The 27,940-nt window shown below is 60.9% G+C and overlaps 1 protein-coding gene across 7 annotated transcripts; it reads left to right on the top strand.

Moving 5' to 3' along the window:
* The first annotated feature begins 11,410 nt into the window (after window positions 1–11,410).
* ETV3L (ETS variant transcription factor 3 like) lies at window positions 11,411–25,426 on the top strand. Of its 7 annotated transcripts, none has more exons than XM_027613692.2 (7): window positions 11,411–13,035; window positions 15,589–15,706; window positions 19,527–19,643; window positions 19,757–19,994; window positions 20,215–20,404; window positions 20,804–20,924; window positions 23,410–25,426. In XM_027613692.2, the coding sequence occupies exons 3-7, from the start codon at window positions 19,583–19,585 to the stop codon at window positions 23,919–23,921; spliced, it is 1,122 nt and encodes a 373-aa protein (XP_027469493.1). In that variant the 5' UTR covers window positions 11,411–13,035; window positions 15,589–15,706; window positions 19,527–19,582; the 3' UTR covers window positions 23,922–25,426. The 7 variants fall into 7 exon arrangements, with proteins under 7 accessions (XP_027469493.1, XP_027469492.1, XP_027469494.1 ...); XM_027613696.2 differs by lacking the exon at window positions 11,411–13,035 and adding an exon at window positions 13,059–14,617; XM_027613691.2 differs by lacking the exon at window positions 15,589–15,706 and having other exon boundaries at window positions 11,411–11,665.
* The last annotated feature ends 2,514 nt before the right edge of the window (window positions 25,427–27,940 follow it).

Below are 27,940 nucleotides of genomic sequence, written 5' to 3'. Positions count from 1 at the left end.
TTACCTCAGAAATTAAAGTTAAATAAAAAAAATACTTTTAAGTAACGTTTGCAGGGTGTTGGTGGTGTTGACACGCTGCGCCAGGGCGGCCGTGGCCGAGAACCTACCGAGCCTGTGCCCACTCACCCCATCCCACCCCCCCTTCGTCCAGTCGCACAGGGAGGGGGCAGGTCTGACAGCCTCGGGAACTGTCCATATCCTGGCGTCAGTGGCCACTGCTAGAGAAGGGACAGCTGAAGCCAGGGACACCAGTGCATGGGGGAGCTTTCCGCCTCAAGATTGTCCTGAAGATGAAGAGTACGTGGCACAGGGGCACCCAGCCAGCTCAGTCGGTAGAACACACGGCTCTTGATCTCAGGGTGGTGAGTTCAAGCCCCGTGTTGGGCAGAGAGCTTACTTTAGAATTAAAATTAAAGAAAGCTCCTGACAAAGCCAGACCCAGTAGGCCACACGTTACATGGTTCCGTTTATAGGAAACGTCCAGAATAGGCAAGTCTGTGGAGACAGAGCCTGGGCTGGCGGTTGCCAAGGAGAGCAGGGCTGCTGATGGGCCACGTGTTCTTGGAGGGATGGCAGTGTTGTGCAGTTCGTGCTGAGAGCTGCCAACTTGTATGAAGACCACTGAGTCACGGTTACTCTGAAAGGGTGAATTCTATGGTATGTGAGTTATATCTCAATACAGGTGGTTTGGTGAGATATGTGACAAGCCAGTACTCGGGAAGCCAGTGAGGGACAGGAATCCAGAGGGGCAGGCAGGGTTCTCGCTGGGGTGTTGAATGTCCCACAACACAGCCTACCAAAGATGGTGCCCGGCTAAGTCACCTCATTTCACCCCTGAGGGCCCCATGTTCGTCGAATCAGAGCCAGGTGTTAAGTTTGACTCCTCTTGAAGGGTCCTGTGAGTTCAGCAAGGCTGGGATCGATGAGGGGCGAGGCTGGAGAGGCAAGCTAGGGCAGATCATGAAAGGCCTTCGGAGATGCCTGGGGAGGCCACATTTTACTCGGCTAGTGGTGGCTATCCCCAGAATTTTGCAAGAGTGCCATTTTACTAGCCGGTGAGCATGGCGGTCACGGCCCTGGGGAACCGCCCAGCCTGGCAAGATCGCTGCTCGGGACCAAGTGAAGGGACAGAGACTGGTGGAGCCCCCGAACCACCCAAGTCAAGCTGGGAGTGAGCTCGGAGGCAGACCCCCCGCCCCCCATGCTGGGACGGCCTCCCGCTGCTGGAAGCGAAAGGAGACAGCTGGTTAGGAACACAACAGGGTGTAGTTTTGAGATGAAGCCCCAAGCGTCTGGCTCTGCCGCCCTGCATTGACGATCAGCGCGCAGAATTGTGTGGAGGTGGTGGTGGCAGGAGGCGAGAAGGTAGGGCTCAGCCCCTCGGGCGTCTGGGTGGGGACTGGAGCCCTCTGTGGTGGCTCGGGGTTACCCCCCTGCCACACACTCGGGCCGCGCGCTCAGCCTGCGCTGCAGACGGCAGTGACCCCGGGCCGGGCTGCCTGGTGTTCGTGCCTCCCACCTCGTGATGGCCATCTGGGGCAGGAGCCGTGTATCCCCAGGCCACTGGGGGGACACTGAGTCACAGCAGGTAGCGGGTATGACCGGCGTGCGAGCCCCAGTGCCCGTGCTCTCCACCACTCAGCCATAGGGCCTCTCGGGCCCGCTGACCCGCTGGTCTGCCCCACCGCCCACAACACCCTCCCTGCCTCCCCTCTGCCTGGCCAGCTCCACCTTCTCCTTCCTTCCCGGGCCCCAGTGAGGGGTTCTGCTGCTGCGCAGACCCTGCACCATCGCCCTTCACGCTGCCGCCCGCGCCCACTGGGGCTGGGGCTCTGGGGGTGGGCAGGAAGCGGGGGGCTGGCGCTCTAGTGTCCAGCACGGGCTGAAGCCTCAGGCTGCGGGACAGACGGCTGTTGGCTAAGTGGGTGACGGGAAATGCGTGGAGGGGCCTTGGTTGGTGGGGCAGGGGACACAGACTTGGAATTGGACGGGCAGAGGGACTAGGGGACAGTGGCTCTGTGGTGTACACGGTATCTTTGTGGCAATCTTCCAGGCCCCAGGGAGGTGCCGCCTGCCGCGGGCACTGAGCCCCCACCCCCAGCAGCCTGGGTTCGCTGTCGCAGACACGGTTACCCTCCCACCGTCCATCTTCACGCTCTGTCTCCCCCCTCCCTGCGGCCACGTTCCCTCCCTCCCTGCAAACCTGCCCCCTCCCCGGGGTGCCCGGTGCTTATGTTCTCACACAGACTGCGGGCAAGAGGAAAAGGAACCAGCGCCCCTTCCACTCAGGGTGCTCCCCGATAGCCCCTCCAGGGTCTCTCCCTTCCTGCTGCTTGCCAGGATTGCCCCACACGTGCCCGCTTCACTCACCTGCCCCTGGGCCTGCAAAATAAAAGTTTTTTAAGGGTGTGTGAGGGCGCCTGGGTGGCTCAGTCGGTGAGGCGTCTGCCTCCAGCTCAGGTCACGGTCTCAGGGTCCTGGGATCGAGCCCTGCATCGGGCTCCCCGCTCGGCTGGGAGTCTGTTTCTGCCTCTGCCTCTGCCTGACGCTCCCCCTGCTTGTGCGCTCTCTCTCTCTCTCCCTCTCCCTCTCTCTCTCAAATAAATAAAATCTTTAAAAATAAAAAAAAAATAAAAGGTGTGCGAGAAGGCAGCTGAGAACCCCCAAGAAGGCCTGCTGTCTAGACAGCCCCCACTCCAACACCCCCCTCCGCAGTCACACTCCTGCGGCCCTGCTCCCAGCGGCAGGGTGCGCTGACACCCTGAGGGAGGGAGATAAGCCGGCGCTGGCCTCGCTCCCACGGGCCCACACCCGCCATTGTACCGGCCAGGAGTATACAGGCAGATTACACAAACTCTCTGTGCCTCAACTTCCCTATTTTATGGGATTGTTGTGGGGATTAGATGATGTACATAAAGCACTTAGTACTCAAAATCATTTTTTTAAAGATTTATTTATTTGACAGAGAGTGCATGCTCGCACGAGCAGAGGCAGAGGCAGAAGGGGAGAGAGAGGGAGAATCCCAAGCAGACTCCATGCGCAGCAGAGCCCAACATGGCCTGCGATCGTGACCTGAGCTGAAATCAAGAGTCAGACGCCCGACCGACTGAGCCACCCAGGGGCCCCTCAAAATCATTTTTTTAAAGATTTTATTTTTAAGTAATCTCCACAACACACCGTGGGGCTCAAACTCACAACCCCAAGATCAAGAGTCGCACGCTTCCCCAACTGACTCCGCCAGCCAGGCGCCCCTGAGAATTAGTTCTTCAGTGAAGTGACTGGATGTTTCTGTCTTCTTGGTTCCTATGCCTCCTGGGCTTTGTGCCCTCACTTCCCTCTTCGGCCGCTCTCAAGAGCAGGGAGACGCTAGGATCCCTGATTTACGGAGGAGAGGAATGAGGGCCCTAGCGGGCAACCCGTCCAGGTGACTCAAACAGGCCTCCCGACCCTGAACCCCATGCTTTCCCCGGGCATTGCCCTCGGGTCTCTGAGGCAAGAGTGAAGACACCTTGAAGAATCAGACGCACAGGACTGGGGGCAGCGCGGGGACCCCAGCCACGGTGTTTTCCTCTCCAGTCCGGAGCACGGGAGGGGAAGCTGGCCTCTGCAGCAGGCCCAGGGAGGGGCCCTTAGCTCCGGTTAACAGGCTCCAGGGACTGGGCTGCCCGCTGCCCAGGAGGACGAAGATCAAAGATCCAAGCCGTCACCAGTGCAGATGAGCTATCCCCAGGGTCTCCGAGCCCTGGGGCTCCAGGGTCTGGGGATTTGGTCAGACGACGGGGCAGCCTGCAGCCCCAGCCCTGGAATGAGCCTGGGAAGGGAAGGCGTAGAGCCAAGAAGCAGCAGGCCTCTGCCCGGTGGCACTGCCCCTTGCCTCAGTTGGCAGCTGCCGGCCCCAGGCAAATTTGGTCCAAATGCTGGTCTACAACAACCCTGGTCCCAGAGAGCCGAGGGCCAATGAGGGAGGCCACCTCTGGCCTCTCGCCTGCCGTCTCGCAGGGACCTCGCCGGAGAGGGGTGGGGAGGAGGCAGGAGGACGGAGGCACCCCTCCCTCCAGGAGGCGAGATCAGCCTTGCACCAAGATTGGGGGAGGGTGGCAGGACCCTTTGTTCCCGTGTGCCGTTAAGAATTCCTTGCCCCCCCGGGGCGCCTGGGTGGCTCAGTTGGTTAAGCGACTGCCTTCGGCTCGGGTCGTGATCCTGGAGTCCCGGGATCGAGTCCCGCATCAGGCTACCTGCTCGGCGGGGAGTCCGCTTCTCCCTCTGACCCTCTTCCCTCTCGTGCTCTCTATCTCTCATTCTCTCTCTCTCAAATAAATAAATAAAATCTTAAAAAAAAAAAAAAAAGAATTCCTTGCCCCCAACCCTCCTACACCGTTGGTGGGAACGCAAGCTGGTGCAACCCCTCTGGAAAACAGTATGCAGTTCCCTCAAACAGTTGAAAATAGAGCTACCCTACGATCCAGCCATTGCACTACTGGGTATTTACCCCAAAGATACAAATGTAGGGATCCGAAGGGGTACGTGCACCCCAAGGTTTATAGCAGCAATGTCCACAGTAGCCCAACTGTGGAAAGAGCCAAGATGTCCATCGACAGATGAACGGATAAAGAAGAGGTGGTATATATACACAGTGGAATATTATGCAGCCATCAAAAGGAAGGAGATCTTGCCATTTGCAACGACGTGGATGGAACTGGAGGGTGTTATGCTGAGTGACATAAGTCAATCAGAGAAAGACATGTATCATATGACCTCACTGATAGGAGGAATTCTTAATCTCAGGAAACAAACTGAGGGTTCTAGAGGGGAGGGGGGTGGGGGGATGGGTTAGCCTGGTGATGGGTATTAAGGAGGGCACGTTCTGCGTGGAGCACCGGGTGTTATGCACAAAAAATGAATCATGGAACACTACATCCAAAACTAAAGACGTAATGTATGGTGATTAACATAACAATAAAAAATTTTTAAAAAAAAGGAATTCCTTGGTGCGAGGGTGGGGAACCAGCCTAATCTGGTGTTTCAAGATGTGTCTTCTTTGGGTGACTTGTGTCCTCTCGGCAACTGACAGGAAGGAGAGGGGAAGGGACCCGGGGCCTGTGGTGTTGCTCTATCTCGGGAATAACACCGGTGAAGAGTTTGCTTACTCTCCCCTGGAGTGGGCTTCTGCCGGTCAGCTCCTCCCGCCCCGCCCCCGCCTTGCGAACAAGAACAACCCGAGGCACTTACTTGAGCTACTTACTTAATCCCCGCTTGCCCTGCTACTGTCCCCATTTTGCAGATGAAGGAAAGGAAGGTCAAGGAAGTGAATTGCTCAAGGTCAACACTGGTAGTGAGTCACCGAAGCAGGACCCCGCCCGAGTTTCTGACCCCAAGGTCCACGGCCCCATCAGCACCTCCCGGCCTCTCGGGGTGATGCACAAACCCTGGGACAGCCCCTGGGCGGAAGGCAGCGGAGGTCTGAGTGGCTGGAAAGAGGCCCCTGATTTCCCTAAGGGGACCCTGTGGGGTCAGGGCTCCGAGAAGCCGGGGGCTCTCCTGGAACAGCCACCAGGCCACCTGCGGGTGTCCCCAGACAGCAGGTCCCTGCTCTTCAAGGACTCAACAAATTTAGGGTCAAACACGCCGACATAATGCATTGAAATGCAAGGCAGATGGTGACTGATGACAGTAGTTGTTCATGTATTCAACTAACATTTCCGGAGCACCTGCCCCGTGCCATGCTCTGTCCTGGGGTTTCAAAGTCCAATGAAGACACTCCTTACACCCCCAGGAGCTCAGGCTGCAGGCCGCGGGGCAATCAGGAGGCCTGCCCCACGCCCACGCCACCCCGCCATGCTCCCCCCCCCCCCAGCCCCGAGTGCCAGGGCCTCTCTCTTCATCCCCAGCGCGCGGCAACCTTCCTGGTCCGGGGAGTTTTCAATACTGACAGGCTGGCAGGCAGGGGCTCAGGTGTTCACACTCTCCCCACACCCCTTCTGGAAAAAACCAGAGCCACGAGTCTCCCCCCTGCCTTGGGCAGTCCCCAGATGGACTAGGACCCTTGCCTGCCAGGACCTGCAGGCCCCCTTTGGAGCCTGCCTGCAGTCCGGTCTGGCCCCTGTAGACCTAGTTCTTACCCACAGAGAGCCCCATCTGATGCCCCCAGGACACGGGGGTCGGGGGGCAGCCGGCTATGCTGCTGGCCTGGGCTGTGGCCCCCCGGGGGTGAGTAGGAGAAAGAGGGAATGGCATCCAAGGCAGCAGACAGAAGGACCGGTGAGGGTGGCGTCAGCTTGGGAAGGAAGGAGGGGGAGGTGAGGGAGGGGATGGGGGGGGAGGTCTGGTGGTTGGCAGCCTGAGCACAGGGCAGGGGGGCGGGGAGGGACGGGGGGATCCTCTGGGGGGCCAGAGGCAGAGGCAGACTCAGAGATGAAGTCTCAAGGAGTGGACGGGGGCTGCAGCAGGGGTGGGCAGGGGACATCCCCCCCCCCGCCAGCCGCCTGTCCACAGTATTGATCTGCTAGATTACTCCATTTCACCCGTATTGATCAGGTAATTGCTTTATCTCGGGTCTCATTTGAGCTCTGCATTCTCCGGGCTTTCCTTCCCTCTCCCTCCGGTTTCTTCTATCAGTCGGCCACAGAGCTCCCTAACACACAGCATCTATATAGATACAAGTTTGGTTAGCCTGCCCTGGGTTGATGTTTGGGGCGGATGGCGGAGGGGGACCAGCCCCTGAGCTCTCCGCTCTCAAGAAGCCCTCCCTGGCTCCGGAGAGTGCGAGTGTCCACCCTCCTGGGCTCCGGGTCCAGGACGGAGCTGGGGAAATAGAATCCCTGGACCTCAGCTTCCACCGCTTCATCTTTCCACCCCCCCGCCCACCGCCTCCCGACTGGGACCTCGAGCCCTCCCCCCCCCCCCGCCCCCGCCGCTCCCCAGCCAGGCTTTTGGGCCGTCCCTTCACTAGGGTCTTGAGTCCTGCCTCCTCTTGCCTCCTCACCTCCTTCCCCCACCTTCAGACCTGCCCTCCCCCATAGCCCCGTGTGCCCCCCCTTCCTACCTCTCTGGCTCTCCCTGTCCTTGCCCCGGCCCAGTCCCCCACCCCCGGGGACCCAGGCAGGGAAGGGAGCTCACCCTCCCCAGGGGTCTGCAGCCCTGGGGAGAGATAGCCCCCCCTCCCAGGGAGCCCCCAGTCTGAGAAGCAACAGCTCTCGGCTTCCTGAGCCCCCATCTGCAGGAAGACACAGACCCATCTGAGGACCAGACAGGCCCACACAAAAGACAAAAAGACAAGGCCCAGAGGGGAGTAAAGCAGTGAGGGCTCCTGCGCCATCTTCCAGAGCTCAGGTCACAGAGCAGCTGAGCAGAAGGAAGCTGATACTGAGATTACAATTTGCAAACGGTACCACCGGACCCGGGGCCTGCAGTCTGTGGCCAAGGGAACCCGTCCACCTGCAGCCACGTCCTCCTTCCAGCCCACACTCGGGGCTCCCGGCACCCTGGAGTCCCTGCCAGATGACTGGAGTGGTGAGCAGACCATGCCCCAGACGCGCCCTCTGGAGCAGGGGTGCAGGGGGCAAGTGCCTGTTCGTTCTCTTCCACAGCACCTGCCCATGTCAAGAGGGGACCAGGCTGCAAAGATGCTCAACATTGGAGCTCTGTCTTCAAAACTTCTCCTGAGAACTCGGTTTATAAAACAGACAAAAGCCTTGTGTGACCTCTAAAGGCAACGGAATCTCCGTGGTTATTGGCACAAGCCCTCAAACACCCCCAAGGTGCCAAAGGGCCAAGGTCAGGGCAATTTGAAAAGCACTGCATTGAGACAAAACAGCAGGGCACATCTTTGGGCAGAGACTGGGGCCCCTCGGCTGGCTGGAACACGGTCCCGTCCGAGCCGAGACTTCTGCAGGAATGAGATTTGCTGGCAGCATGCTCACCTGTGCGCACCTGTGCGCACCTGTGCGGCCCAGACGGCAGTGGGAGGGGGAGGAGGGATGGGGGCTGAGGGCAGGAGCGGCCAGGGGTCGGAAGGCGCCCTTGTGCCTCCGCCCCGGAGAGACGGCCGCTAGCACGGTCAGGAGCAGGGGCAAAGCTACAGATTTAGTCAACGAGATTTCCTGAGACCCCGGGCCAGGCACGGAGGTGGGGACCAGGAATTCCATGGGAAGGCGATGGCTTGGAGCCTCCCGCTGGAGTTTAGAGACCCTAAGACACTCTAAGCAGCCTCCCGCCCCCCACTCCACCCATGCCCCCCACCCCGGGCTCACCCAGGCCCCTCCCGGCCCCTGCAAGGAAAGCAGGGCATCTGCACACGGGCTGCACACTCATCCCCATCCGTAAGAGCGGGAGCAAGCAGGGGGGAGGTGTGCGGGGGTGGCAGCCCCCCCCGGGGCCCGTCTGAGCGCGCTCTGCCTGCCACCAACCAGCAAGCCTCATCACCCTCACCCCGCGGCCCCGTGGAGCCCACCACGGCCCTTCTCCCACTCTCTGGACTCCGAGCTCCCGGGAAATGCCCTGTTCTTCCCTCGGCCTTCCTCCCGCCACTCCCACAGCCTTCTTCTGTCTTTCCCAGTACTTCTTCCACTCACAGCCTCGACATTTCCAGCTCCTCTGTCCAGCCTCCACACCCCACCTCTCTCCCCTCCCTGCCGGGCACCTGTCAGGCCCTCTGCTCTGACCTCCTTCTGTCCGGGCCTGGAAGAAGCAGGAACGACTGTCCTGGTTGGGGGGGGGGGGCCCTGTCTCCGTTCTGGTGCTGAAACTCCCACATCTGGGCAAAGCTCTCCGTCCCAGGCAAGGCGGGACGCTCGGGCCTCACGTCCGGCTCAAGGGCCTGGAGCGGGCAGGGTTTGGGTCAAAATACTAAGGGTTTGGACAGAAGCAACATTTGCCACGTGTACAAGGAGACCAGGCTGGGCGCACACACCGCACACACACGTGCACACACAGCGATGCACACACGTGCGTGCACACACGCACATACAGATGCACACACGTGCGTGCACACGTGCACATACAGATGCACGCGTGCACCCACAGATGCATACGTGCACATACGTGCACACAGAGGGATGCACACGTGTGCACACAGATACACACATGCACGTACGCACACACATGCACACAGTGTGCATGCACACAGATGCACACGCGTGCACGCACACAGAGGTGCACACGTGCACACACAGAGATGCACACATGCACACACAGACATGCACACGTGCACACACAGATGCACACACACGGATACAGATGCACAGAGACACTCACAAACTGGCTCCAAAACAAAGCAGAACCCACACGTCCAGAGCAGACACCCACAGAAACGCAGACAAAGCCAGGCTCACACGCCCACGCTCCCAGAGGCAGGTGTGCGTGGACACAGAGCACACCAACAACACACGCTGCGAACACAAAACCTGACGAACACCCACGCGTGAAACCACACGGCCGACACACAGACACACAGACACATACCTGCTGACAGACACAGGCCCACACGGAGCCGCAGAGGAACCAGGAGCACAAAGACGCCTTCACCGGGGCCCCGCGGGTGAGCAGGTCAACACATACCAGAGCTTTTCCTGTTCTGCCTTGGAAATATGCACGGGGTTTGGGAGGGGAGCCCAGCTTCCCCTGGCGCCCCCCACCCCCCGGGGAGCACGAGGTGGGCCTGGGCCGAAGCTCTCAGTCCGCCCCCCCACCAACCCAGGCCGCGGACCCCCGCCCGAGCCCCACAGAACCGGCTACACTACCCTCTCCCCCCGCCCGCGCTGGTGACTCCTCCCAGGTTGGGGCCCCCGCCCTGCCCCGGTGCCAGGGCTGGGAACAGGTCTGGGGGCAGCCTCGCTGGAGAGGGGGTCCGGCGTGGGAAGCCCTGGCTCCATCTCTGGGGGCGGCCGGCGGGGGTGGGGAGCGTGAGTGAAATGGGTTTATTACTGGGAGTCTGTTGCCTCGATTGGTATCGATCCCTCATGTCACCTTCCATTGCCACTAATGGGACATGAAGAGTCTCCACGGGCTCCACGCCCACACTCGCCGCCTCCCCTCCCCCACCCTGGTCTGGAGGCTGCTTGCCAGGTGCCCCAGCCTGGCCCGCGCCCTGCTCCTCTTCCTGTCCTCCCTCGGCCTTGGCCTCGGCTCCTGAGCTCCCTCCTCCATAGCGGCCACCGGGTGCCTGATGCCCCCTCTTCAGGGGTGTTCCCGTCCCCTGAGCCCTACCCGGGGGTGTCCCCGGCCCCTGCCCCCTACCCGGGGTGCCCCCGCCCCCACCCCACCCCACCGGCCGCCATGACCGGGCCGGACCCCGACAGAGAAGCAGGAGAGGGGCCTTTTCCTCCCCTCCCTCCCGTTCCTCATGCCTGTGCCCCAACCCACACCCCATGCAGCCCCGTGAGCAGGCCGCCCTGGGTCTGAGCCCCTGTGTCTCCTGTCCTGCCCACTGTAAGTTCGGTGGCCACAGAGGCCCAAGTGAGACCTGAGAGGATCCATGCGGGTGATGAGGTCTTGATCCAAAGTCTCACAGAGGGTCCGTAGGCCCATGCTGGTTACTCAAGTATGAAAAAGGGTCACTAACTGGAACAAGAAGCTTCTCCTTCAGGCTCAAATGGAGCATCCTTTGGTTTCCCTGCATCCGTGCCCCCAAGCCCTCAGGGCTGGCAGGGGGGCTGAGGCCCTCCCTCCGCCCTGGGAGACTCCCCTCCAGGTGGACCCCGCGAGACCCCCAGAGTGGGAAGGGCTGCCTTCTGCAGACCGCCAGACGGGGTTGGGGTCTCCACTGCACCCCACTTGGCGCCCTTCTTTGCGTCACTGGGTCAGGAGAGCTCAGGGAGCCGGAGCAGGCCGCATAAAGTGAATGGCGATGAAGCTGGGGGTTTGAAGGCAGCCCTGAACAGGGTCCCTGCTGTCAGCCAGGGGAGTGAGATTGGCTGGAGCAGGAGAGGCCGCCGGGTGTGTTCGGGGCCGTCACGCAGCCGTCACGGGAGAGCAGTCCCGGCCCAGCATCGGCCCTCAGATGCTCACAGCGCAAAGGAAAGGGCTGGATTTGGGAAGGGGACCCCATCCCCAGAGGGCACTAGGCCATTCGCCTGTCCTGGGGAAGACACAGGAGGCCCCGTGTGCCACCCTAGAAGACAGCGTCTGCGCCAAGTGCCTGGGCTTCCTGCCCCCCCCCGCCCCGGGGCATGGGACGTGGACAGGGCAGGGGTCTGCCGCTTTGATCAGCTTTACAGGAATAAGGGAGGAAGTGGGCAGGGAAGTGCGAAGGGCAGCACAAGAGGAAAGGAGGAAACCCTCACTGGCTCAGAGGCAGCTGGTCTAGTTCCCGCAAGGACTCACAGTGCGCGACACTGGGGGACTTTCCTGGGAGCTGGGGTGCCGGCAGGAAGTGGGAAGGCACAGGAGCCTCCCTCCCTGGAGGCCGCCCAGATACTGCCTCCCAGGGGAACCTGAGCGACTCGCCGTGGAGTCCAGGCCCCACACCGAGGCCCAGGCCGCCCCCTGCAGAGTCTACGCCTGGCAGATCCTTTGAACACGGGCAGTGCCTCCGCGGAGAGAGGGGAGCTCTTCCTCCCCGCGTCCTCCAGGCCTTGGCGTCTACCGGCTCCTGACTCCAATGGTCCTGAGCCCTTAATGAGGGAGCTGGGATGGGGTGAAGGTGCAGAAGTATGGGACCACCTGTGGGGTAAGGACAGGCCCCCGGCACCTAAGGGAAATACGGGTCCTGGTGCCGGTTGCCAAGCTCAGCCCCCGCGCGGCCGCTCGGCGTCTTCCTTGGGCCAAGCCCGCCCTGTCCTTGCCAATCCTGCTCCCTGCCGGCCTGCCTCCAGCCACCGCGCACGCGTTCGGTGCCCCCCCAGGACCCTCTCCCTGTGGCCCCCCGCGGCCTGTCTCTCCCATCAATCATCGTCTCCCTCTCTCACCTTTCTGTCATGTTAGCTTCGGTTGATTTAACCAGAAAACAACCCCCAGAATTGAATTCCATGGCCCTCCATCAGCTCAGGGCTGGGAGGGGCTGCGTAATTGGGGGGGGGGGGAGGGCAACCTGGCCTCCCAGAGTCAGGGAGGAAAACAAGAAAATCATATTGATTCCCCGATGACAGCATCACCCTCCTCCTGCCCGCTGGACACTGGGGAGATGGGCTCCAGGTCCGCCAGCCGTCCCCAGGACTTCAAAGACAGAGGCTCTGGTTTCCCCCTGAGAAGCCTCTCCTGAGGTCAGGTGCCTAAAGCATCCCCCTGCCAGTGTACCCTGGAATCCTGTCCCTTCCCCTGGTCCTCCCATTTCCATAGCAGGTACCCGATGCCCCTGCAGTTACACCCTCTTGTCTGGTTTATTAGGCCTGAGTTGGAAGTTCTTCTTGCTGTCTGGCTTTGAGTCATATTAGTAGAGAAAAGGAAAAATCATTTTCCAGAGCTCCAGGAGGAAAGAGATATAGTAAGTGCTTACATGGCCTCAAAGAAAACCCAGGGGGTAAACCATTCGGATCATCACATACTCGCGACTCAGGGAAAGCATTCGATGAGAGGATTCAGTGGGCCCTGTGAGCAGTCCCGGGGCCTGGGACCCAGAAGGTCCGAGGCCCAGGTTTCAGAGGGGATGCTCTTCAGGCTTGGGCTCTATCACAGAAAGTTCCCTGGGAGAAGGACTGATTATCTAGGGAAGGGTGGACAGCTGGAAGGACTTCCTGCACTTCAGTGTCCCTTTGCCTCGAACTGAGGACAGGCAGCCTTCTGACCAGTTTCTCTGTTGGCCCCATGTTTTAGGAGCCCCTGCCCCAGAGGCAGGCTCTGGATGCTAAGGACCTACTGAGAGACACCCCCTCCCCCCCAGCCCTCCCCGAGCTGGAGGGGGCGCAGGCCATGGTGCCACTGGCCCCCAAAGGGTTAATGCTATTGTCTGAAAAACCACATCGGCTCCCCTGGGAGCTTGGAGATCCCGCTCTCATTTTAAGTAACCCTAACTCGCGTGTGATGAGCGAGGGCCGCTGGGCGAGGAGCGCATCAGAAGAAGCAGCCGTCTGAGCCGGAGCCGGGGCCAGCAGCTGCACCAAGGTAAGGGACTCTGGTGGCAGGTGTGCGGCTGGGCTGGCCCGAGGGACGGCCCTGCCGGCCCCCGCCCCACCCCAGCTGAGGATCCAGCTGTGGAGCAAGCAGGAAGTGGGTCCCCGCAAGGAGAGGCGGGCGCTGGTGCAGGCGAGAGCCCCGGGGACTCCTCCGTCAGTCTGTCAGGCGTGGGACGGCTGCAGAGCCAGGTGCTGGGCAGTCAGGGCAGAAAGAAGTGGGGGCCTCACGAAGCCAGCTGGTCTCCTCCCCCCAGGTGGGGCACTGGGGGGGGGGGGGTCAGGCGTCAGCTTGCTGGGGCAGATGGGACTCTGGCATTTACGGGGTCTGAGACGGGTGGGGCTGAGGGGAGGACCGGCTCAGGCATCCCTGCCTCTACCTGCAGCCACTCACCCAGAGCTCGCCGCACCGTCCTCGGGGCTGAGGGGGAAGGGCAGCGGGTGAGGACTGACATCGGGAGTGGGCATCACAACCTGGGCGTGGGGAGGAGCAGGGGGTGGGCAGAGGTCCCGAGAATGGGAGAGTTAAGGCTGTGCTCCCATCTGAGCCAGGCTAGGCCGACCCGGATTGAAACCTCTGCCCCCCGTGCCTGCCTGTCTCCCTTCCTCAGACTCCTGGCATCCTTCCCAAGAACCAGGTCCAAGGACCCTGAAGTCTGAGAGCCCCTGTGCCCTAGGGCAGGTGTAGGCTCTGTGAGGCTGGGGAGGCACAGTGATGCTCCCCTCCCCAGCCCCTCCCAAAGCACAAGGGCCAAAGGACAAGTCGCCCCAGCTCCAAACCCCGTTCTGGCCCTGCTCGGGGGGCAGTGGGGCAGGTGGGGAGAGGGGTCGCGCTCAGCTCGGGGCTTAGGGGAAGTCAGGGTTCACTAGGATTGGGGTGAGGACAAGGATTCAGGTGGAGGCTGGAAGTGGACTGGGGTAGGGGGTGGGTGAGTCTGAAGGTGGCAGAAGCCCCCAGCGGGCGAGGTCCTGAAACGCTGGCCACCGTCTGCTCAGACCTGGCTGCCAGCCACCCCGGCTTAGCCTTTGGCTGAGAGCTTTCACTTCCTCTGGCTGACCTGGCTCCTCAGCCACCTCAGCGCCTGCTGGAGGGGATTTCTTGGCCCCGGGGGGCGGGGGGGGAGAGGAGGACAAAGGGAAGGACCGGGGATGTCCAGGCAGGGGGATCCCCGGGGCAGAGCTGCCTGCCGGGAATGAGATGGAAGGAACTGAGGCTGGGGTTGCCCCGGGAGGGGTCCGGGGCTGGAGGGCGCTGGGAGGGAGGCTGGCGACGCGAGGGGGCTGCCGAGCCGGGGCCAGGGAGCTGGGTCCTGCCTTCAGTTTCCAGCTCCGAAGCACGGGTGAGAGAGAGGGCGGGAGCAGGCGGGAAGACAGGCCTGAGGGAGGGGATGGGGCAAGGCGCATGGCACGGTCTAGAGAAATACAGACAGAAAAGGAAGAGCCTCGAAACCGAGACAGAAAAGGATGAACCACAGAGACCCCGGAAAGGAAGACTCGAGAAGCCTGGTGGACGGGGACTGGGAAGGAGAGAGAAGAAACAGTCAGGGAGCAGGAAATGAGCTGAAGATGAAAAGGTCAAACCGAGTGAAACAGAGACCAGAAAGGGGACGGTGGGGGGGGAGGCGGGGGAGGGGAAGGGGGGGCTGGGAGCCTGCCTCATGACCCCCAGTGCCCTTCCCCCAACCCCTGGGCCCGGGGGCTGGGCCACCTTCCCCAACACCTGCAGCTGCCCTTCTGACAGGTCCGGGGTAGGGCCTGGGGATGTCTGGCTTTGCATTTCTGCTCCCCACAGTTGCACAAACCTTTTAAAGCCCACGGTCCCCAGGGACGCAGAGAGCAGAGTCGGAGGGTCTGCAAGGGGCTGGGGCTGGGGGGGGGGGGAGCAGCGACCTGAGACCCAAGGGCCCCTGGAGGGGGAAACAGAGGTGTGGGAGAAGCAGGGCTGCCTGGGGACCCTCCTGGGGGAGCAGCAAGGAGGGGCGTCTCTCCGGGTAGGGGCACGGGCCCGAAGGACTGATGTTACAGGGGAGAGGTGGGGGGCGGCTGCTGGACAATCAAGAAGGGCTCTCTGGGTTTGGCGACCTGGCAGAAGGGACAAGATGCCCTGGGGGCTCGAGGAAGAAAGACCATCTATCCCTGCCCCTCCCCCAAACTCCCCAGGGGAGAAGGTGGTTCGCTTGCCCTCCCCAGACCCCGGGGCCCCTCGCACTCCTACCTAAGCAGCTTTAGCTAATAGCACTAAGGGAGGTCTCAGGACTACCGACTCTCCACTTGGGACTGAGATCAAGGCGACAGACAGAGGCTTCTAATCAGATTGGGGATTTGGTGGAGGGGTGGGGGGTCCACAGTTTGCTCCATGCTGACCAGCATAACCCCCGCGCCCCACCTGGAGGCCGTCATCTCTGCGTTTCCACTGTCCGCCTCTGGGCTGGTCTCCCCACTGTGACCCTTCCGTCCTGGCCTGTGTCCACCACCGGCTCTCGGTCACGGCCCCCAGCCCAGCAGGCACTCTTTCTCTCCGCTGCTCTCCCACTGAATTGGTCAGGGGCTCACCGAGAGGACCGGGCTGAGGCCAATCAACCAGACGGTGCAGTGGATCCAGGCCAGCCTCTTAGAAGGCCCAACAACAGTCATTTCTGCTGCAAGTTTTGCTTTTCAGATCGGTAGGCAGCATTGGTCTTGAACTCGCAACTTTTTTTTCTTCTGAGTTTGTCCCTGTCTTTCTCATTACCTCCCGTCTGACTGAGGGTCCCCAGGCGTCACAGCTCTGCTGAGACCGGGGAGGATCCCAGGGCCCGGGGCCCCACCGCCCGCGCCGCTTCGCTCCTCGCGTTCCGCTTCTGCCCCATTGGCTGACGACAGCTCAGAGCTGGGAGTCAGACGGCCCTGTTCCGGGCTAGCCGGCTCCGCCACCTGCCCTGGGATCTTAGGCAAGTCTCCTACCTTTGGAGCCTCGATTTGCAACCCTTGTAAGGTGGGGATGTGGACGGCCACGTCCAGGGGTTATTGTGAAGATTCAGTGCAGTAGCATGGGGTGGGAGGGACTGTCAAGCACCGTGCCTGGCAGGATAGGGGCCCAATTCATATTGACTCAACTCTCAGAAAGAGACGCTCTGCCTGAGACATTCCCTTCAGCTCCAAGCCCTGGCGTAAGGCTCACTCTCTTGTTGCCAGCATTCTTATGCTGCTTTATTAAATCCTGACCTAAAACCTACATGTGTTGTAATGAGCACTCGCACCGTCCAAGGAGCCTGCTGGAACTCTCGGTCAGCAGGCCTTGGAGGCGCTGCTCTAGCCCTTCCAACGACACAAAGCACTTCCAAGAGCCATGCTGACCATCCCAGACTGGGTTAGGACCCTTTGTGATGGACGGTTCTCCAGGTCGGCCCAGAGCTGTCGGGGCTGTGAGAGCCTGGCCCGGCCCCCCAAGCCCAGCACGCTGGGCTCACAACACTGGAGGGAGGAAGCTGGGGGCCTGGGGTGGAGGGGTGGGGGACGGAGCAGGGCGCCTCCCCCAGCCTTGGGAGCCTCACCACCACAGCAGGGGTTAGAGGGAAGGGAGAGCCTGTCTGAGGCTGGATCAGCTCCTCGGGGCTCCAACACCAAAGAAGGGGCTTGAGGGAAGACGTTAGGCAGGACTTGCCAAGAGTGAGGACGTCCACATCCAAGTGCCAAGCTCCTCAGAGACTTGGGGATCCAGGAGGGACTCCCACAAACACAGGGGAGGCCGGGAAATGGGGAGGGGCAGGGAGGGCAGGCTTGACCTCTGCCACTGATGCCACTTTGGTTTTTGTATTTGGGGTTTTTTTCCCTTTCAGGGCCAGACAGAGGATGTTGGTAGCCTACCTGAGTGGCAGAATATTATAAATCTTGAATTAAGGTCTTGCTTTCCGCTCTTTCACTTAAGAACGGTGTGGCTTTAGAGAAGTTCCTCGACCCCTCCGAGCTCCAACTCCTCAGATACTTCCGGCGAGGTTTCGGGGCGGGCATGTCTAATTCCTGGGCAGGGTGCACTGAGGGTCTGCTCTGCGGTGGGTTTATCATTCTCTCTCTTTTTTTTTTTAAGATTTTATTCATTTATTTGAGAGAGAGAGAGAGCACAAGCTGGGGAAGGGGCAGAGGGAGAGGGAGAAGCAGGCTCCCCGCGGAGCAGGGAGCCCGATGTGGGGCTCAATCCCAGGTCTCTGGGATCGCGACCCGAGCTGAAAGCAGGCGCTTAACCGACTGAGCCACCCAGGCGCCCTATCATTCTCCTCTTGCCAGGTCCTAGATCTGCCCTGAGGTCTCCGATCCTCCAGACCAGGAGACCCCATCTGGGGAGACTTAGGGGCATGGGGGCAGCTGTAGGAATCCCACCACAGAACAGTCTTCCCTTGGGACCTCTCACCTCCACACCCCTCCCTGCACCACCCCCCACCATCTCCCAACCCATTTTTCTAAGGTGAGGTGGGAGGGATCCCAACCCACTTGCAGTAAGAGAGGAGGAACTTCCCAATGGACCAGGCCGGAAGGGAAGGTGGGAGATGAGTGGGGGCATCTGTTCCAGGAGCAGAAAGGAATGGGAGAAGTTACAGAATGTCAGCGGGCAGAGGGATGGTGGGAAAACCCACTCCCACAGACTCCAAGTGGGCGTGGACCCACTCCCCGCTCAGCCACCTTAATTTCCAGGGGTGCTTTCTGCTCAGGCCAGACTGGGGACCCCCAGAAGCACCTGCCCCCAGGAGCTGTCAGTTTGTCAGTTGACCCCCTGGACCCAAGCGTCCCCTGGGAAAGGAAGAGCAGAAGACCCATGACCTCTGGGGTGGGGGGATGGGAGAGTCTCGCCAGCTGAGGTGTCTGGGATCCCAAGCCATCCTGACTTCCCCTTCTGCTCTGTCCCACGGATTCTTTCTACTCACAGCAGGGTCCACGGACCCAGGAACTTGTTAGAAATGCAGAATCTCGGGGCACCTGGGTGGCTCAGATGGTTGGGTGTCTGCCTTCGGCTCAGGTCATGATCCTGGAGTCCTGGGATCGAGCCCCGCATCGGGCTCCTGGCTCAGCAGGGAGCCTGCTTCTCCCTCTCCCTCTCCCTCTGCCTCTCCCCCTGCTCATGCTCTCTCTCTCTCTCTGTATCTCTGTGTCTCAAATGAATAAATAAAATCTTTAAAAATAAAAAAAGAAATGCAGAATCTCAGGCACCACCAAGTCCCCAGCATCAGAATCTGCACTGTGGAGAGATTTTCAGGGGCTCCTTAGGCGCGTTAGCGTTTGAGAAGCCCTGCCCTGGACGGGCGCTTTGTAAGCTTTAGGACAACATGGCGTGTGAGCAGGTGCTGTGCGTTAGGAGTGGAAGGGACAGTGGCTAAGCCCCTTTCTTCAGGTGGCTGCCCCTCAGTGAGCCGGCTGGAAAGTGAGGAGGCTACTCCAGACAAGCCCCCACATGCCCTCCAGACCTGCCGGCCTCGCCCCGACTTCGCCCGAGCTGGAAACTCGGAGTCAGGTCACGTAAGCCGGTGCCCAGTGCGCATGTGGTCCTGCCCGTGCAGGGATCGTCCATGCCAGGAGCAACCCCACACCCTGCATCCCACCCACCCCCCGCCACGCTCCCTGGGCACTCTGCCCTCAGTGACAGTGGGAGCCGGCCTAGAGCACCAGCCTCAGCCCCATCTGGAAGGCTCTAGGACAGATCCATTTCCTCCCCTCCTTGGCCTGCCTCAGGCAAGCTCATGCCGTGGGAGCTCACTCCCCAGCCTCCTCCCCAGCCTCCTCCCCATCTCACCGCCAGCCCCTGCCACGCTTCCTGCCGCACTGGGGACAGGCAAGATCCCATCTTCTGAGCCCGGGGTTCAGTAACTCAGCAAGTACTTACAGAGCACCTGCTAGTCTGAGGCCTGTGCTGGGCTGACCTCTGGGGAGCCAGTCGTGAACCAGACAGCCGGGGTTCCCAATGGAGCCGAGCCACCACTCTGAGGGGAAGACAGATATTAAACACGTAAAGGCACCATTGATAACTTCCTTACCACTTGCAGATGCTCTTGCCAGTCACTTCTTGGACACCCCCGGTGTGCCAGGCATGCACCAGGCACGGGAGACCCCCAGCTGAGAAAGCACAATCCCGGCTCTCCCCAAACTCGCAACCTAAGCCACAGAGCTATGGGTTCACGCATCTACTCGAGGTTTACCAGGAGCCAACAATTCATTACGTTTTCTCTTGTCTTCACTTGGGAAAAAGTCCAATCCCACTAAGCCCTGAGCAGAGAGCTCATTCTGTCTAAATTCCCCGGCGGGGGCAGGAAAGAGGACCCTCTGCATTGCTCTCCACCCCTATAGGTGGCTCCACCCCAAGCCCTGGCCATGAGGAAGCCCCCAGAGGAGGCCGGGCCGGTCCTCAGTGCGGTGGGGGGAGCTTCCTGCTGGCCGCCCCGGGGCCCTGCCTCGTTCCCCCTTCGCCCCTCGAGTGTCCCTGCTTCTCTTTCCTTCATTCTTTGCCTCCCACCTCAGCAGTGCCCATTTCCCGCAAGGCCCAGCCGCGGCCCTCGCTACCCCCCAAGAAGACCATGCACTGCGGCTGCGTGGCCGAGGGTGCCCCCACCGGCCCAGGCAGCCACTGGATCTCAGGTGAGCATCTGCCAGACAGCCCCCTGCCCAGCTGCAGAGGGGCGGCGGTGGGGGGGGGGGGGGGGTGCGGTGCTTCCGAGCAGCCGGGTGGCACTCACACCCCCTCCGCCCAGGCCTGGCCTTCCCGGACTGGGCCTACAAAGCCGAGTCCTCCCCGGGCTCCCGGCAGATCCAGCTGTGGCACTTCATCCTGGAGCTGCTGCAGAAGGAAGAGTTCCGCCATGTCATTGCCTGGCAGCAGGGAGAGTACGGGGAGTTTGTCATCAAGGATCCCGACGAGGTGGCCCGCCTCTGGGGTCGCAGGAAGTGCAAACCCCAGATGAACTACGACAAGCTGAGCCGGGCCCTCAGGTGAGAACGGGCCACCGCTGGGGAGGGGCCCCGAGGGGTCAGAGTTCAAAGTCTCTGGCATCCCCGCCCCCCAAGGCTTGGGAGAGACTCCCCAGTGTGGCTGATGCCCAGTGGTTCTGCAGAAACAGCTGGAGTTCACCTCGCTGGCCTGGGGAGGGGCACGGCGGGGCCTCTGGCTTCATTGCTGCCCCCGGGGCCAACTCAACCCCCACCTCTGCAGGTATTACTACAATAAGAGGATCCTGCACAAGACCAAAGGCAAAAGGTTCACGTACAAGTTCAACTTCAGCAGGCTGATCGTCATCAACTACCCTCTGTGGGAGGTGCGGGCACCGCCTGCCCCCCACTTGCTGCTGGGGGCCCCCGCCCCCTTCTGGCCAGCCCTGCTGCCCATGGGCATGCCCAGTGAGGTAGGCACCGTGCCAGGCAGCCCCCGCCCTGCACCCAGGAGGCCCCCAGCCCTCCCCTCTGCCTCAGGGCGTCAGGTGTCGCGCGTTCTCCCCCTCCCCCGCCCCGCCTTCTAGTCCCTGAGTGCCCCAGCGCAGGGGTGGCACCCCGAATCACCCCTGTGTGGCTCACAGTGCAGCATGCACCTGGGGGCGAGGGTGGCTCCTTCCTTGTTAGGCGTCAGTCCTTCAGTGGCGGGGTGTTGGGGGAGGCCCCTGGGCGTGCGGGCAGTGGCCATTGAACAACCATTCTGAGAATATTTCATTGTGTTAACAACTGGCTGTTGGCACAGTGTGACCTGGGGAACGCAGGCTGGCCCAGCCTGTCCCACCCCACCCCTGCTTCTCACCGCCCCCCCCCAGCTCCTGCACAGCCTGCTGCTTGCCCAGTGGGCCATGGTGGAGCACCTGGCTGGACAGCAGACCCCCCGGGGGCTGCCAGAGGCCGCTGAGGACAAGATGGGGAGCGGCAGCGGCGCCCCCCGTGAGTACCCAGGACTGGGGAGGGCCCGGGGGATCTGAGGCGGAGGAGGAGAGGGCCGCTAGGCGCAGTGCCCGGAGCACACGTGGGCCGGGGGGTGGGGGCGGGAGGCTGGAGACAAGGGATATTACACACCGTTCATCCTTCCACGAACCGAGCACCGGCAACTCCCCAGGGGTGGGGGTTCGGACAGTCGGTGCCCAGCGCCGAGACTCAGGCAAGCGCCAGGTGCCCCGGGAACGCAGAGGAGGGGCGGGGGTCCCGCAGGAGGCCGGCCCAGGCAGGCAGAGTGGGCACAGAAGGTGCCCAGGCCGAGGGAACAGTGTTGGTACAGCGGAGAGCTGTGAGCAAGGGCAGCAAAGCTGAAGGAGCCTGGGGGCTTGCCACGCTCGGGAGGAACGGGCGCGGCAGGCGTGGGCCGGGAAGGGCTGGCCGCCGAAGCAGCTGGTGTGCAGTCACGGAGGGCTCGGAGCCACACTAACCGGTCGGGCTTTATGCCCTGGGCAGGAGGCGCCCAGGGGGGAGAGGCGCGTTGAGATTTTCATCTCAGAAAGATGACTTGGGTTATAGGTAGAGTTGGGGTTGGAGGAGGCTTGGGACGATCATCCAGGCAGAAGCTGATGGAGCCGGAACCAAGGCGTGGGTACCAGGTGCAGGAGGCCCAACAGAAGAGGGAGGGAGGAGAGCATGGCAAGCAGACAGAGCAGTGTCTGCAAAGGCCCTGGGGCAGGAAAGAGGTTCTGGGAAAGGCCAGCAGGGCAGCACTGACAACGCTGGGGAGACTGTGGAAATGTCGGCCGAGGCCGGCTCTCCCGGGGCTGTCAACAAGGAGGTGATTCTCTGTGAGAAAGATCACAGAGACACTTGAGCAACCCAGGGCTTTACGCAGAGGTCCCAGACCTACCCCACCTCTGCTGGCAAGTTCATGGGATAAAGACCCTTAGCCTTAGCCCTACCCCCAGTGTAGGCAGCTGGGGGCCCAGAAGGGCCTGGCTCTGCACCCTGGAGCGCTGCTGAGGCTGTGGGTGCAGGCAGCCCAGGACGCGCCGGGACTCGCACGGCCGCCAGTCTGCCCCCCACCCCGGAGCTAGACAGAGCCTGCACAGCACCCCGTTCCTCCCCCTCCACCCATCCTCCTGGCTCCGGGAATGCCTCGGGCACACAGCTTTCTCTTTGGGAAACCATGAGGGGGAAACCAGTGTCCCTGGTGAGCCCCAGCTTGGAGTGAGCCCCGTGCCCTTTCCTGCCCTCCGCGAGCACACACACGCCCTGCCTGGCTGAGGTGAGCAGACAGCTAGAGCAGCCTGTCACCACCACCTCCACTCAGGGCGTTGGTACCGGGAGAGGACACTGCCTCTGGGAGGAAGAGTGGCCGGGATGGTTGAAGCAGAGGCGGCAGGTGCGGGGCTGGTGCGGGGAAGCGAGCGAGAGGGGGAAGCACACTTAGAGCCAGCTCCTCCGCATGCTACCCGGCTGCCCTCCCAGGGCCAGCACTGCCCGCCACACAGCCGCGGCCTCGGGAGCCCCCGGGGACACAGCCTCCTGGGAGGACCAGAGGAGGACGGTGAGCCCGTGACCCGGGGGAGGGTGCATCCTTTCCCTGTGCGGGACTGTGTCCTCTGTTTTCCCCTCCAGAGCTACGACTTCAGAAACAGTGTTCCTTTCAGATCTGTCGGGTGTGACGTCATAACTAATGTGCTTTTCCAGTTTTTATTAACTCCAGCCCCACCGATGTGATCACCCTGCCCTCCCGGTTAAATGATGTGGCCTTGCTAAGAAAGGACCGGGAGGGATTGGAGTTGGGCCTTTTGAAATATAGACAGTGATGTGAGGTTCTACTGGTCACCCCGAGACCCAGACCAGGGCCGGGCACCCCGCTGCAGGATGCCCACAGAGCAGGAGGGCGGGGGGCGTGAGGGTGGACTGGGGAGGAGGGGAGGAGGCTCCAGCAAAGGCAGCTGGGCCCCCCGCGCTGGCCTCGCCGCTCGACCTTCGCAGGCAGAGGCGCCTGTGCAGGTGAGAGGAGAATGAGAAGAAGCCCAGGCCCCAGGCTAGAGCCTCAGCCCTTTGCTACAGGCCAGGTGAAGTGAAGACAGGATTCATGGAGTTTCGGCAAAGAATGTCTTCATCTAAGTCACTCCACACCCTTGTACTGAGCTCCTAATGAGCCCCGGGAGGAGCTGGGTCCAGGGCAGAACGAAGCAGCTCCTGTGCCCCCGGGGACGCAGCCGTGCGGGAGGCAGCCACACAAATGTCCCCCCTCTAACGGGGCCAAGGCCCCCAGGAGAGGTACGGGGGCCACGAGGGGCGCACCCCGGCTGCCCCCAGGAAATAGACTCGAAGCAAAGAAAACAGGGAGGCGCACAGCGGGGAGGGGAAGTTTCCAGCAAGAGGAAAAAGAAATGGGAAATGGGTGGAGATGCGGGGTATCCCTCCTGATCCTCTCTCTCTCTCTCTCTCTCTCTCTCCTCTCTCTCTCTCTCTCCAGGCCTTGGCTCTCTCCCGGCCCCCTTCCAGCCTGGCCCTGGTTGCCTTCTGGGGAGCCCCCGAGACGAGCCGCCCAGTCTCGCCTCCTTCACCCCTCCCCTCCTGCCCTCCCTCCCCTCCTTCACCCCTCCCCTCCTGCCCCCCCTCCCCGCCAGCTGGACCCACCTCTCAGGGCCCTTCCTGCCCCATGTCCCCCCAGAGTGGCAGTCCCCAGGGACCTCCAAGCCAGACACCCTGCTCCCAGGGCCCGGGGGCCCCCCAGTGACCCGCCCCTTTCCGGGGCTCCCCCTGGTGGCTGGGCTGGGGCAGGGGGCTGGCGAGAGGCTCCGGCTCTTCTCCCTGAGGCCCCAGGGGCTGAAGGTAAAGGCCTGTCCCATGATCGGGGCACAGGGACGCCTGGATCCCAGGGAGGCCTTCTCCTCAGAGATTCATAGACCCAAAACTGGGGACAAAAGCCCCGTGTCCCCCCAGCTGGGGAACTTCAAGGCAGTGTGGCCCTTGGATCCTCCTTAGGTGGGGAGAAGATGGGAGGAGGGGGTCCCCCAAATTCCGTCCCTTCTCTTGTCTATTTCCTTTCTGGCTTTGAGCCTTGCCCAGCCTGGAAACGGGCTTAAGCTGCAGGAGGCTCTGAAGGGGTGGAGATGGACAAAAGGGGGTAGGGGGCATTGCAGGGGTGGGGAAGACTGAGGCGGGGGCCCCCTCCCTTCCCACCCAATTGTTAATCAGATTAAGGAGACAGTCTTAATCTCCACTTTCTTCCAGGGGGCTGAGCACCCCACAGCTGCCCACATTAGGGAAAAAGTGGGCATCTGGGGGGGTCAGGAGTCAGTGTGCCCAGAGTGTTGGGCCCAGACCCCTCCTCCAGGCCACGGTCTCAGTCTCTGCCCGGCCCTCCACGCACTTCTCCATCAGCCCTGGGAGCTCCTGTCCACAGACACTTCCTTCTGTCATCATCCCCCCGAGACCAAGGGCCTGGGGCAGGGAGGGACTGGCCTCCTCGGTTCTGTGATTCTGCCCTGCGGACCGTGAATAAAATGCCCTTGGCACACTGCCCTCTTGGCTGACCACCCCTGCTGCATCCCCACTCCCACCGCCCTGACCTGGTGCGGGGCTAAACGTCACACAAGGTTCTCGTGGGAGGGGGCGCGGGGTGGAGAAAGGAGGCTGCCATCACACGCGCCCGAAGCGAGAGGCTGAAGGAAGCCGTGGCGAGGAGCTATCGCAGTCATGTGGGAGACCAGCATGTGAAGAGAACCTGAGCACAGAGCAGGACCTTCCCAGAGCCACCCTGAGATTCCTGCATGACCCCTGAGCAGAGTCGAATGGGCTGGGGTGAAGGAGGGCCTTGGCATGGTCCCCTCCTCTGTCCCCGGGGCCTTAGAATGACAAGCAGAGCTGATGGAAGCCTCGGGTGGCTAGGGGAGGGGGACGTGGCAGAGAGGGGCTCCTGCTCACCGAGGGCAAAGCAGGGCAGAATGTTCCAGGAGCCAAGGGGAGTGAACCAGATTGCTCTTCTGTCTCTAGGCTGCCAATGGCAGGTTTAGGACTTGACTCCACTTCCTTTCGAGGATGCGGAGTGGGGATCTAAGGGGACACAGAGGGCCCTGGTCCCTCATCCAGGAGTAGGTGTGTGCTTCCCGCAGGGTGGGGGGCGCACTTTGCCTTCTGCTGCTTCCCTGTCCTTTGTGGCAGATGTGTGGGGAAGGAGGGGAGGCCCAGAGTAGCCAGGCTCAGGCCCTCACCCCACAGAGAGGCTGAGACGAGCAGGGAGCCCAGCCCCTGGGCTTGCAGGCTGAATATAGGCCGGGAGCACCATCTCCGCCTCCCTCCTTCCCCCAGATGTCTCCCTCCCAAGAGGTGTCAGGGGCTTCGTGGAACTGCTTCTGGCTAGCTCCCAAAGCTGTAGGCCCATCGCCAGCCCTGTGGAAAGGAGGACCCCCCAGGCCAGGGCGTCCCCTCACCCTGCCCAGTCTGGGAGACAAAGAGCTAGTGTTGTCCCTCCGGCACAGAGAACTGGCTCGCACTGTCAGGGGGCCTGGGTGCTGTTCAGAGAGCCAACCTCATGGACGGGGCCCCATACTGGGGATCCCATGTGCCCTCTGCCTTACCTGCCCCTTCCGTGACCCCTGCGTTTCAGGCAATGAGCAATGTTTGTCAGTCAGCATCTAAAAGTTCCCTTTGGGGGAAGTGAACCGGGACAGGTCAGCTCCAGGAGACATACCCCTCCGGAGGGGGGTTGTGCTCTGCATTTCAGTAAAGCAGACTTTCTCAGCCTTGGCACTACAGCCATCTGGGGCATCATATTCTGTGGTGGGAGCTGTCCGGTGCATTCCAGGATGCTGAGTGCATCCATCCCGGGCCTTCAAACGCCAGCAGCAGCCCCCCACCAGCAGACGCTGTGAACTGTCCCTAGGGGGAGGAAATTGTCCCTGGCTGAGACTCACTCAAGCAGAGGGTGGCCTCAGCAAGTCCAGATGGGCTCCTCAGCACAGAAAGCCACGGGGGTTCCACGTCATGAGAGTGCCCTCTGGTGGCCAGAGCCTCCACCAGTGATGCGGACGCGCCCAGCGGGACTGGCCGTGTGGGCACAGCCCGGGGAGGGGGCTAGGTTTGAGGGGAAGGGGTGACGGGCACCCTGGCGTCTTCTCAGGTTAGGAAGGGAGTTTCAGGATAAAAACACTTTATGAACCCATCCCATTTCAAACCCTCTTTGCAAATCACGGATGAGGCACAAAGGGTCCGCAGGTCTCATGGGACCACAGAAGACTGGTTACCAGCTCCTCTGGGACATTCAGGTGCAGCCATCAACCCCGGACATCACACCCTCTGGCTGCCTGCGACCGTCGGCCTCACCTGGGAGAACACAGAGCAGATACTCAGCCTTCTTCCAGGAGCAGTGGGAACCAGGACAAGACTCGCAAAGTCAGCGCACCAACCACCCCTGCTCCTGGCGCTGTCACACCAAAGACAGGGACACTCGTAGGTTCAAGCAGCGTTCGAGGAAGTCACCTACCCGGGCTTCACGAACTTTAGACTCCACTGGGAGCCAGAGGGACCGTGGTGATCATGGCCCACAGGGAGGAAGAGGCTTGTCCAAGGTCCCAGGCAAAATAGAAGCTCCCCAGCTATGGGGGAGAGCTCTTCCCACCGCACCACAATCACACGGACTGAGAGCTTAAGAGGCCCTCAAATTCCTTAGAAATAAGAGCATATTACATATCGAGAGGGAGGGTTTCCATTATTCCTGCGTGATTTTTAGTTTGACTGCAGTAGCAATCATTTCGCCGTGTGCATTTGGGCGCTGGATTACATCAGCTTGTGCTCACTCTGACTGCCTGAGGTGAATGACAGCGTGTCCCCCACGAAGAAGCCAGGATTCTCAGGGTGGCCCAGCACACGCTCCTTACAGGGAAGGTGTTTGTCACTAGAACCTTGGCGCGTGTGTGCAGGAGGCCTTGGGATTTAAAAACAAAAGCAAGTCGGGGCACCTGGGTGGCTCAGTCGTTAAGCGTCTGCCTTCGGCTCGGGTCATGATCCCAGGGTCCTGGGATCGACTCCCACATCGGGCTCCCAGCTCGGCAGGAAGCCTGCTTCTCCCTCTCCCACTCCCCCTGCTTGTGTTCCTGCTCTCGCTGTCTCTCTCTCTGTGTCAAATAAATAAATAAAATCTTTAAAAAAAAAAAAAGCAAATCGTTTGCTGCCCTGAATTGTTGGTGGCAGTGAGGGTAATGCCTACCCTCTCCCTTCTTTGTGCCCAAATGAGGACCCTGCCCAAGAGGGGAGAAGAAAATTCCAGTACCATGTATGTGTTACACACACACACACACACACACACACACACACACACACACACACAATAATAATAATAATAATGATTCAACTTCTTAAACGCCTACTATGTGCTGCCAGGCACTGAGGTTCAAGTGACTGCCCTTCAGATGTTTTCTCTGTGAGGCATCAGAGCCGTGGACACCAGTGCCTGGCCGAGAAGGTGGGTGCAGCTGCAGGTGGACCCGGGGAGGGACGCGGGGTTCTGAGTACGTACGGCGTGCTGGAGCGGCACACTTTTTTCATAACATCCAACAGCGAATTTAAAGACAATTTCGTTTAGTGATCAACCTACTTTAAAATACCTGAAAGTAAATCTTAAGAAGGCATTTCTAATCCCCAAACACAAACAGCAAGGCAATATGTGCCCAATGTTATCAAAGTTATCAAAACACACACAGTTCCGTGACCACTTTTCTCATTGAGTGTTACTTCGAGAACGCTTCACCAAGCCTGGAGAGTTGACGTTGGCCCTCTTACCGGGTTGGAATGTTCGGTCAGGCCGATGGGGCATACACTTGACCATCAGCCTCTCGCTGGCTTTCTGGGTTGTTTCTGGTTATTTGCTTTGTAAATACAGTGGTTTCCAAACCTTTGTCCTAAGTTATAATCTGTTTTTCTTTTTTTTTTAATTAATTCCTTGAGATACATCCTCAAGAATGAAATAACTGGCTCAAAAATCACATTTTATTTATTTATTTTTA

Source organism: Zalophus californianus, chromosome 10 (genome assembly GCF_009762305.2).
Source record: "Zalophus californianus isolate mZalCal1 chromosome 10, mZalCal1.pri.v2, whole genome shotgun sequence".
NCBI lineage: Eukaryota > Metazoa > Chordata > Mammalia > Carnivora > Otariidae > Zalophus > Zalophus californianus.
The sequence above is the reverse complement of the archived record's forward strand: the minus strand, read 5'-3'. Positions and strand labels throughout refer to the sequence as shown.

What these genes read in the sequence shown, in the direction of transcription:
- ETV3L (XM_027613690.2), top strand. Translation starts at nt 19,380, where the DNA reads ATGAGGAAGCCCCCAGAGGAGGCCGGGCCGGTCCTCAGTGCGGTGGGG. An exon ending in AAGCTGAGCCGGGCCCTCAG is followed by an intron (nt 19,995 to 20,214) that starts GTGAGAACGGGC and finishes CCACCTCTGCAG; the next exon opens with GTATTACTACAATAAGAGGA. An exon ending in CCATGGGCATGCCCAGTGAG is followed by an intron (nt 20,405 to 20,803) that starts GTAGGCACCGTG and finishes GCCCCCCCCCAG; the next exon opens with CTCCTGCACAGCCTGCTGCT.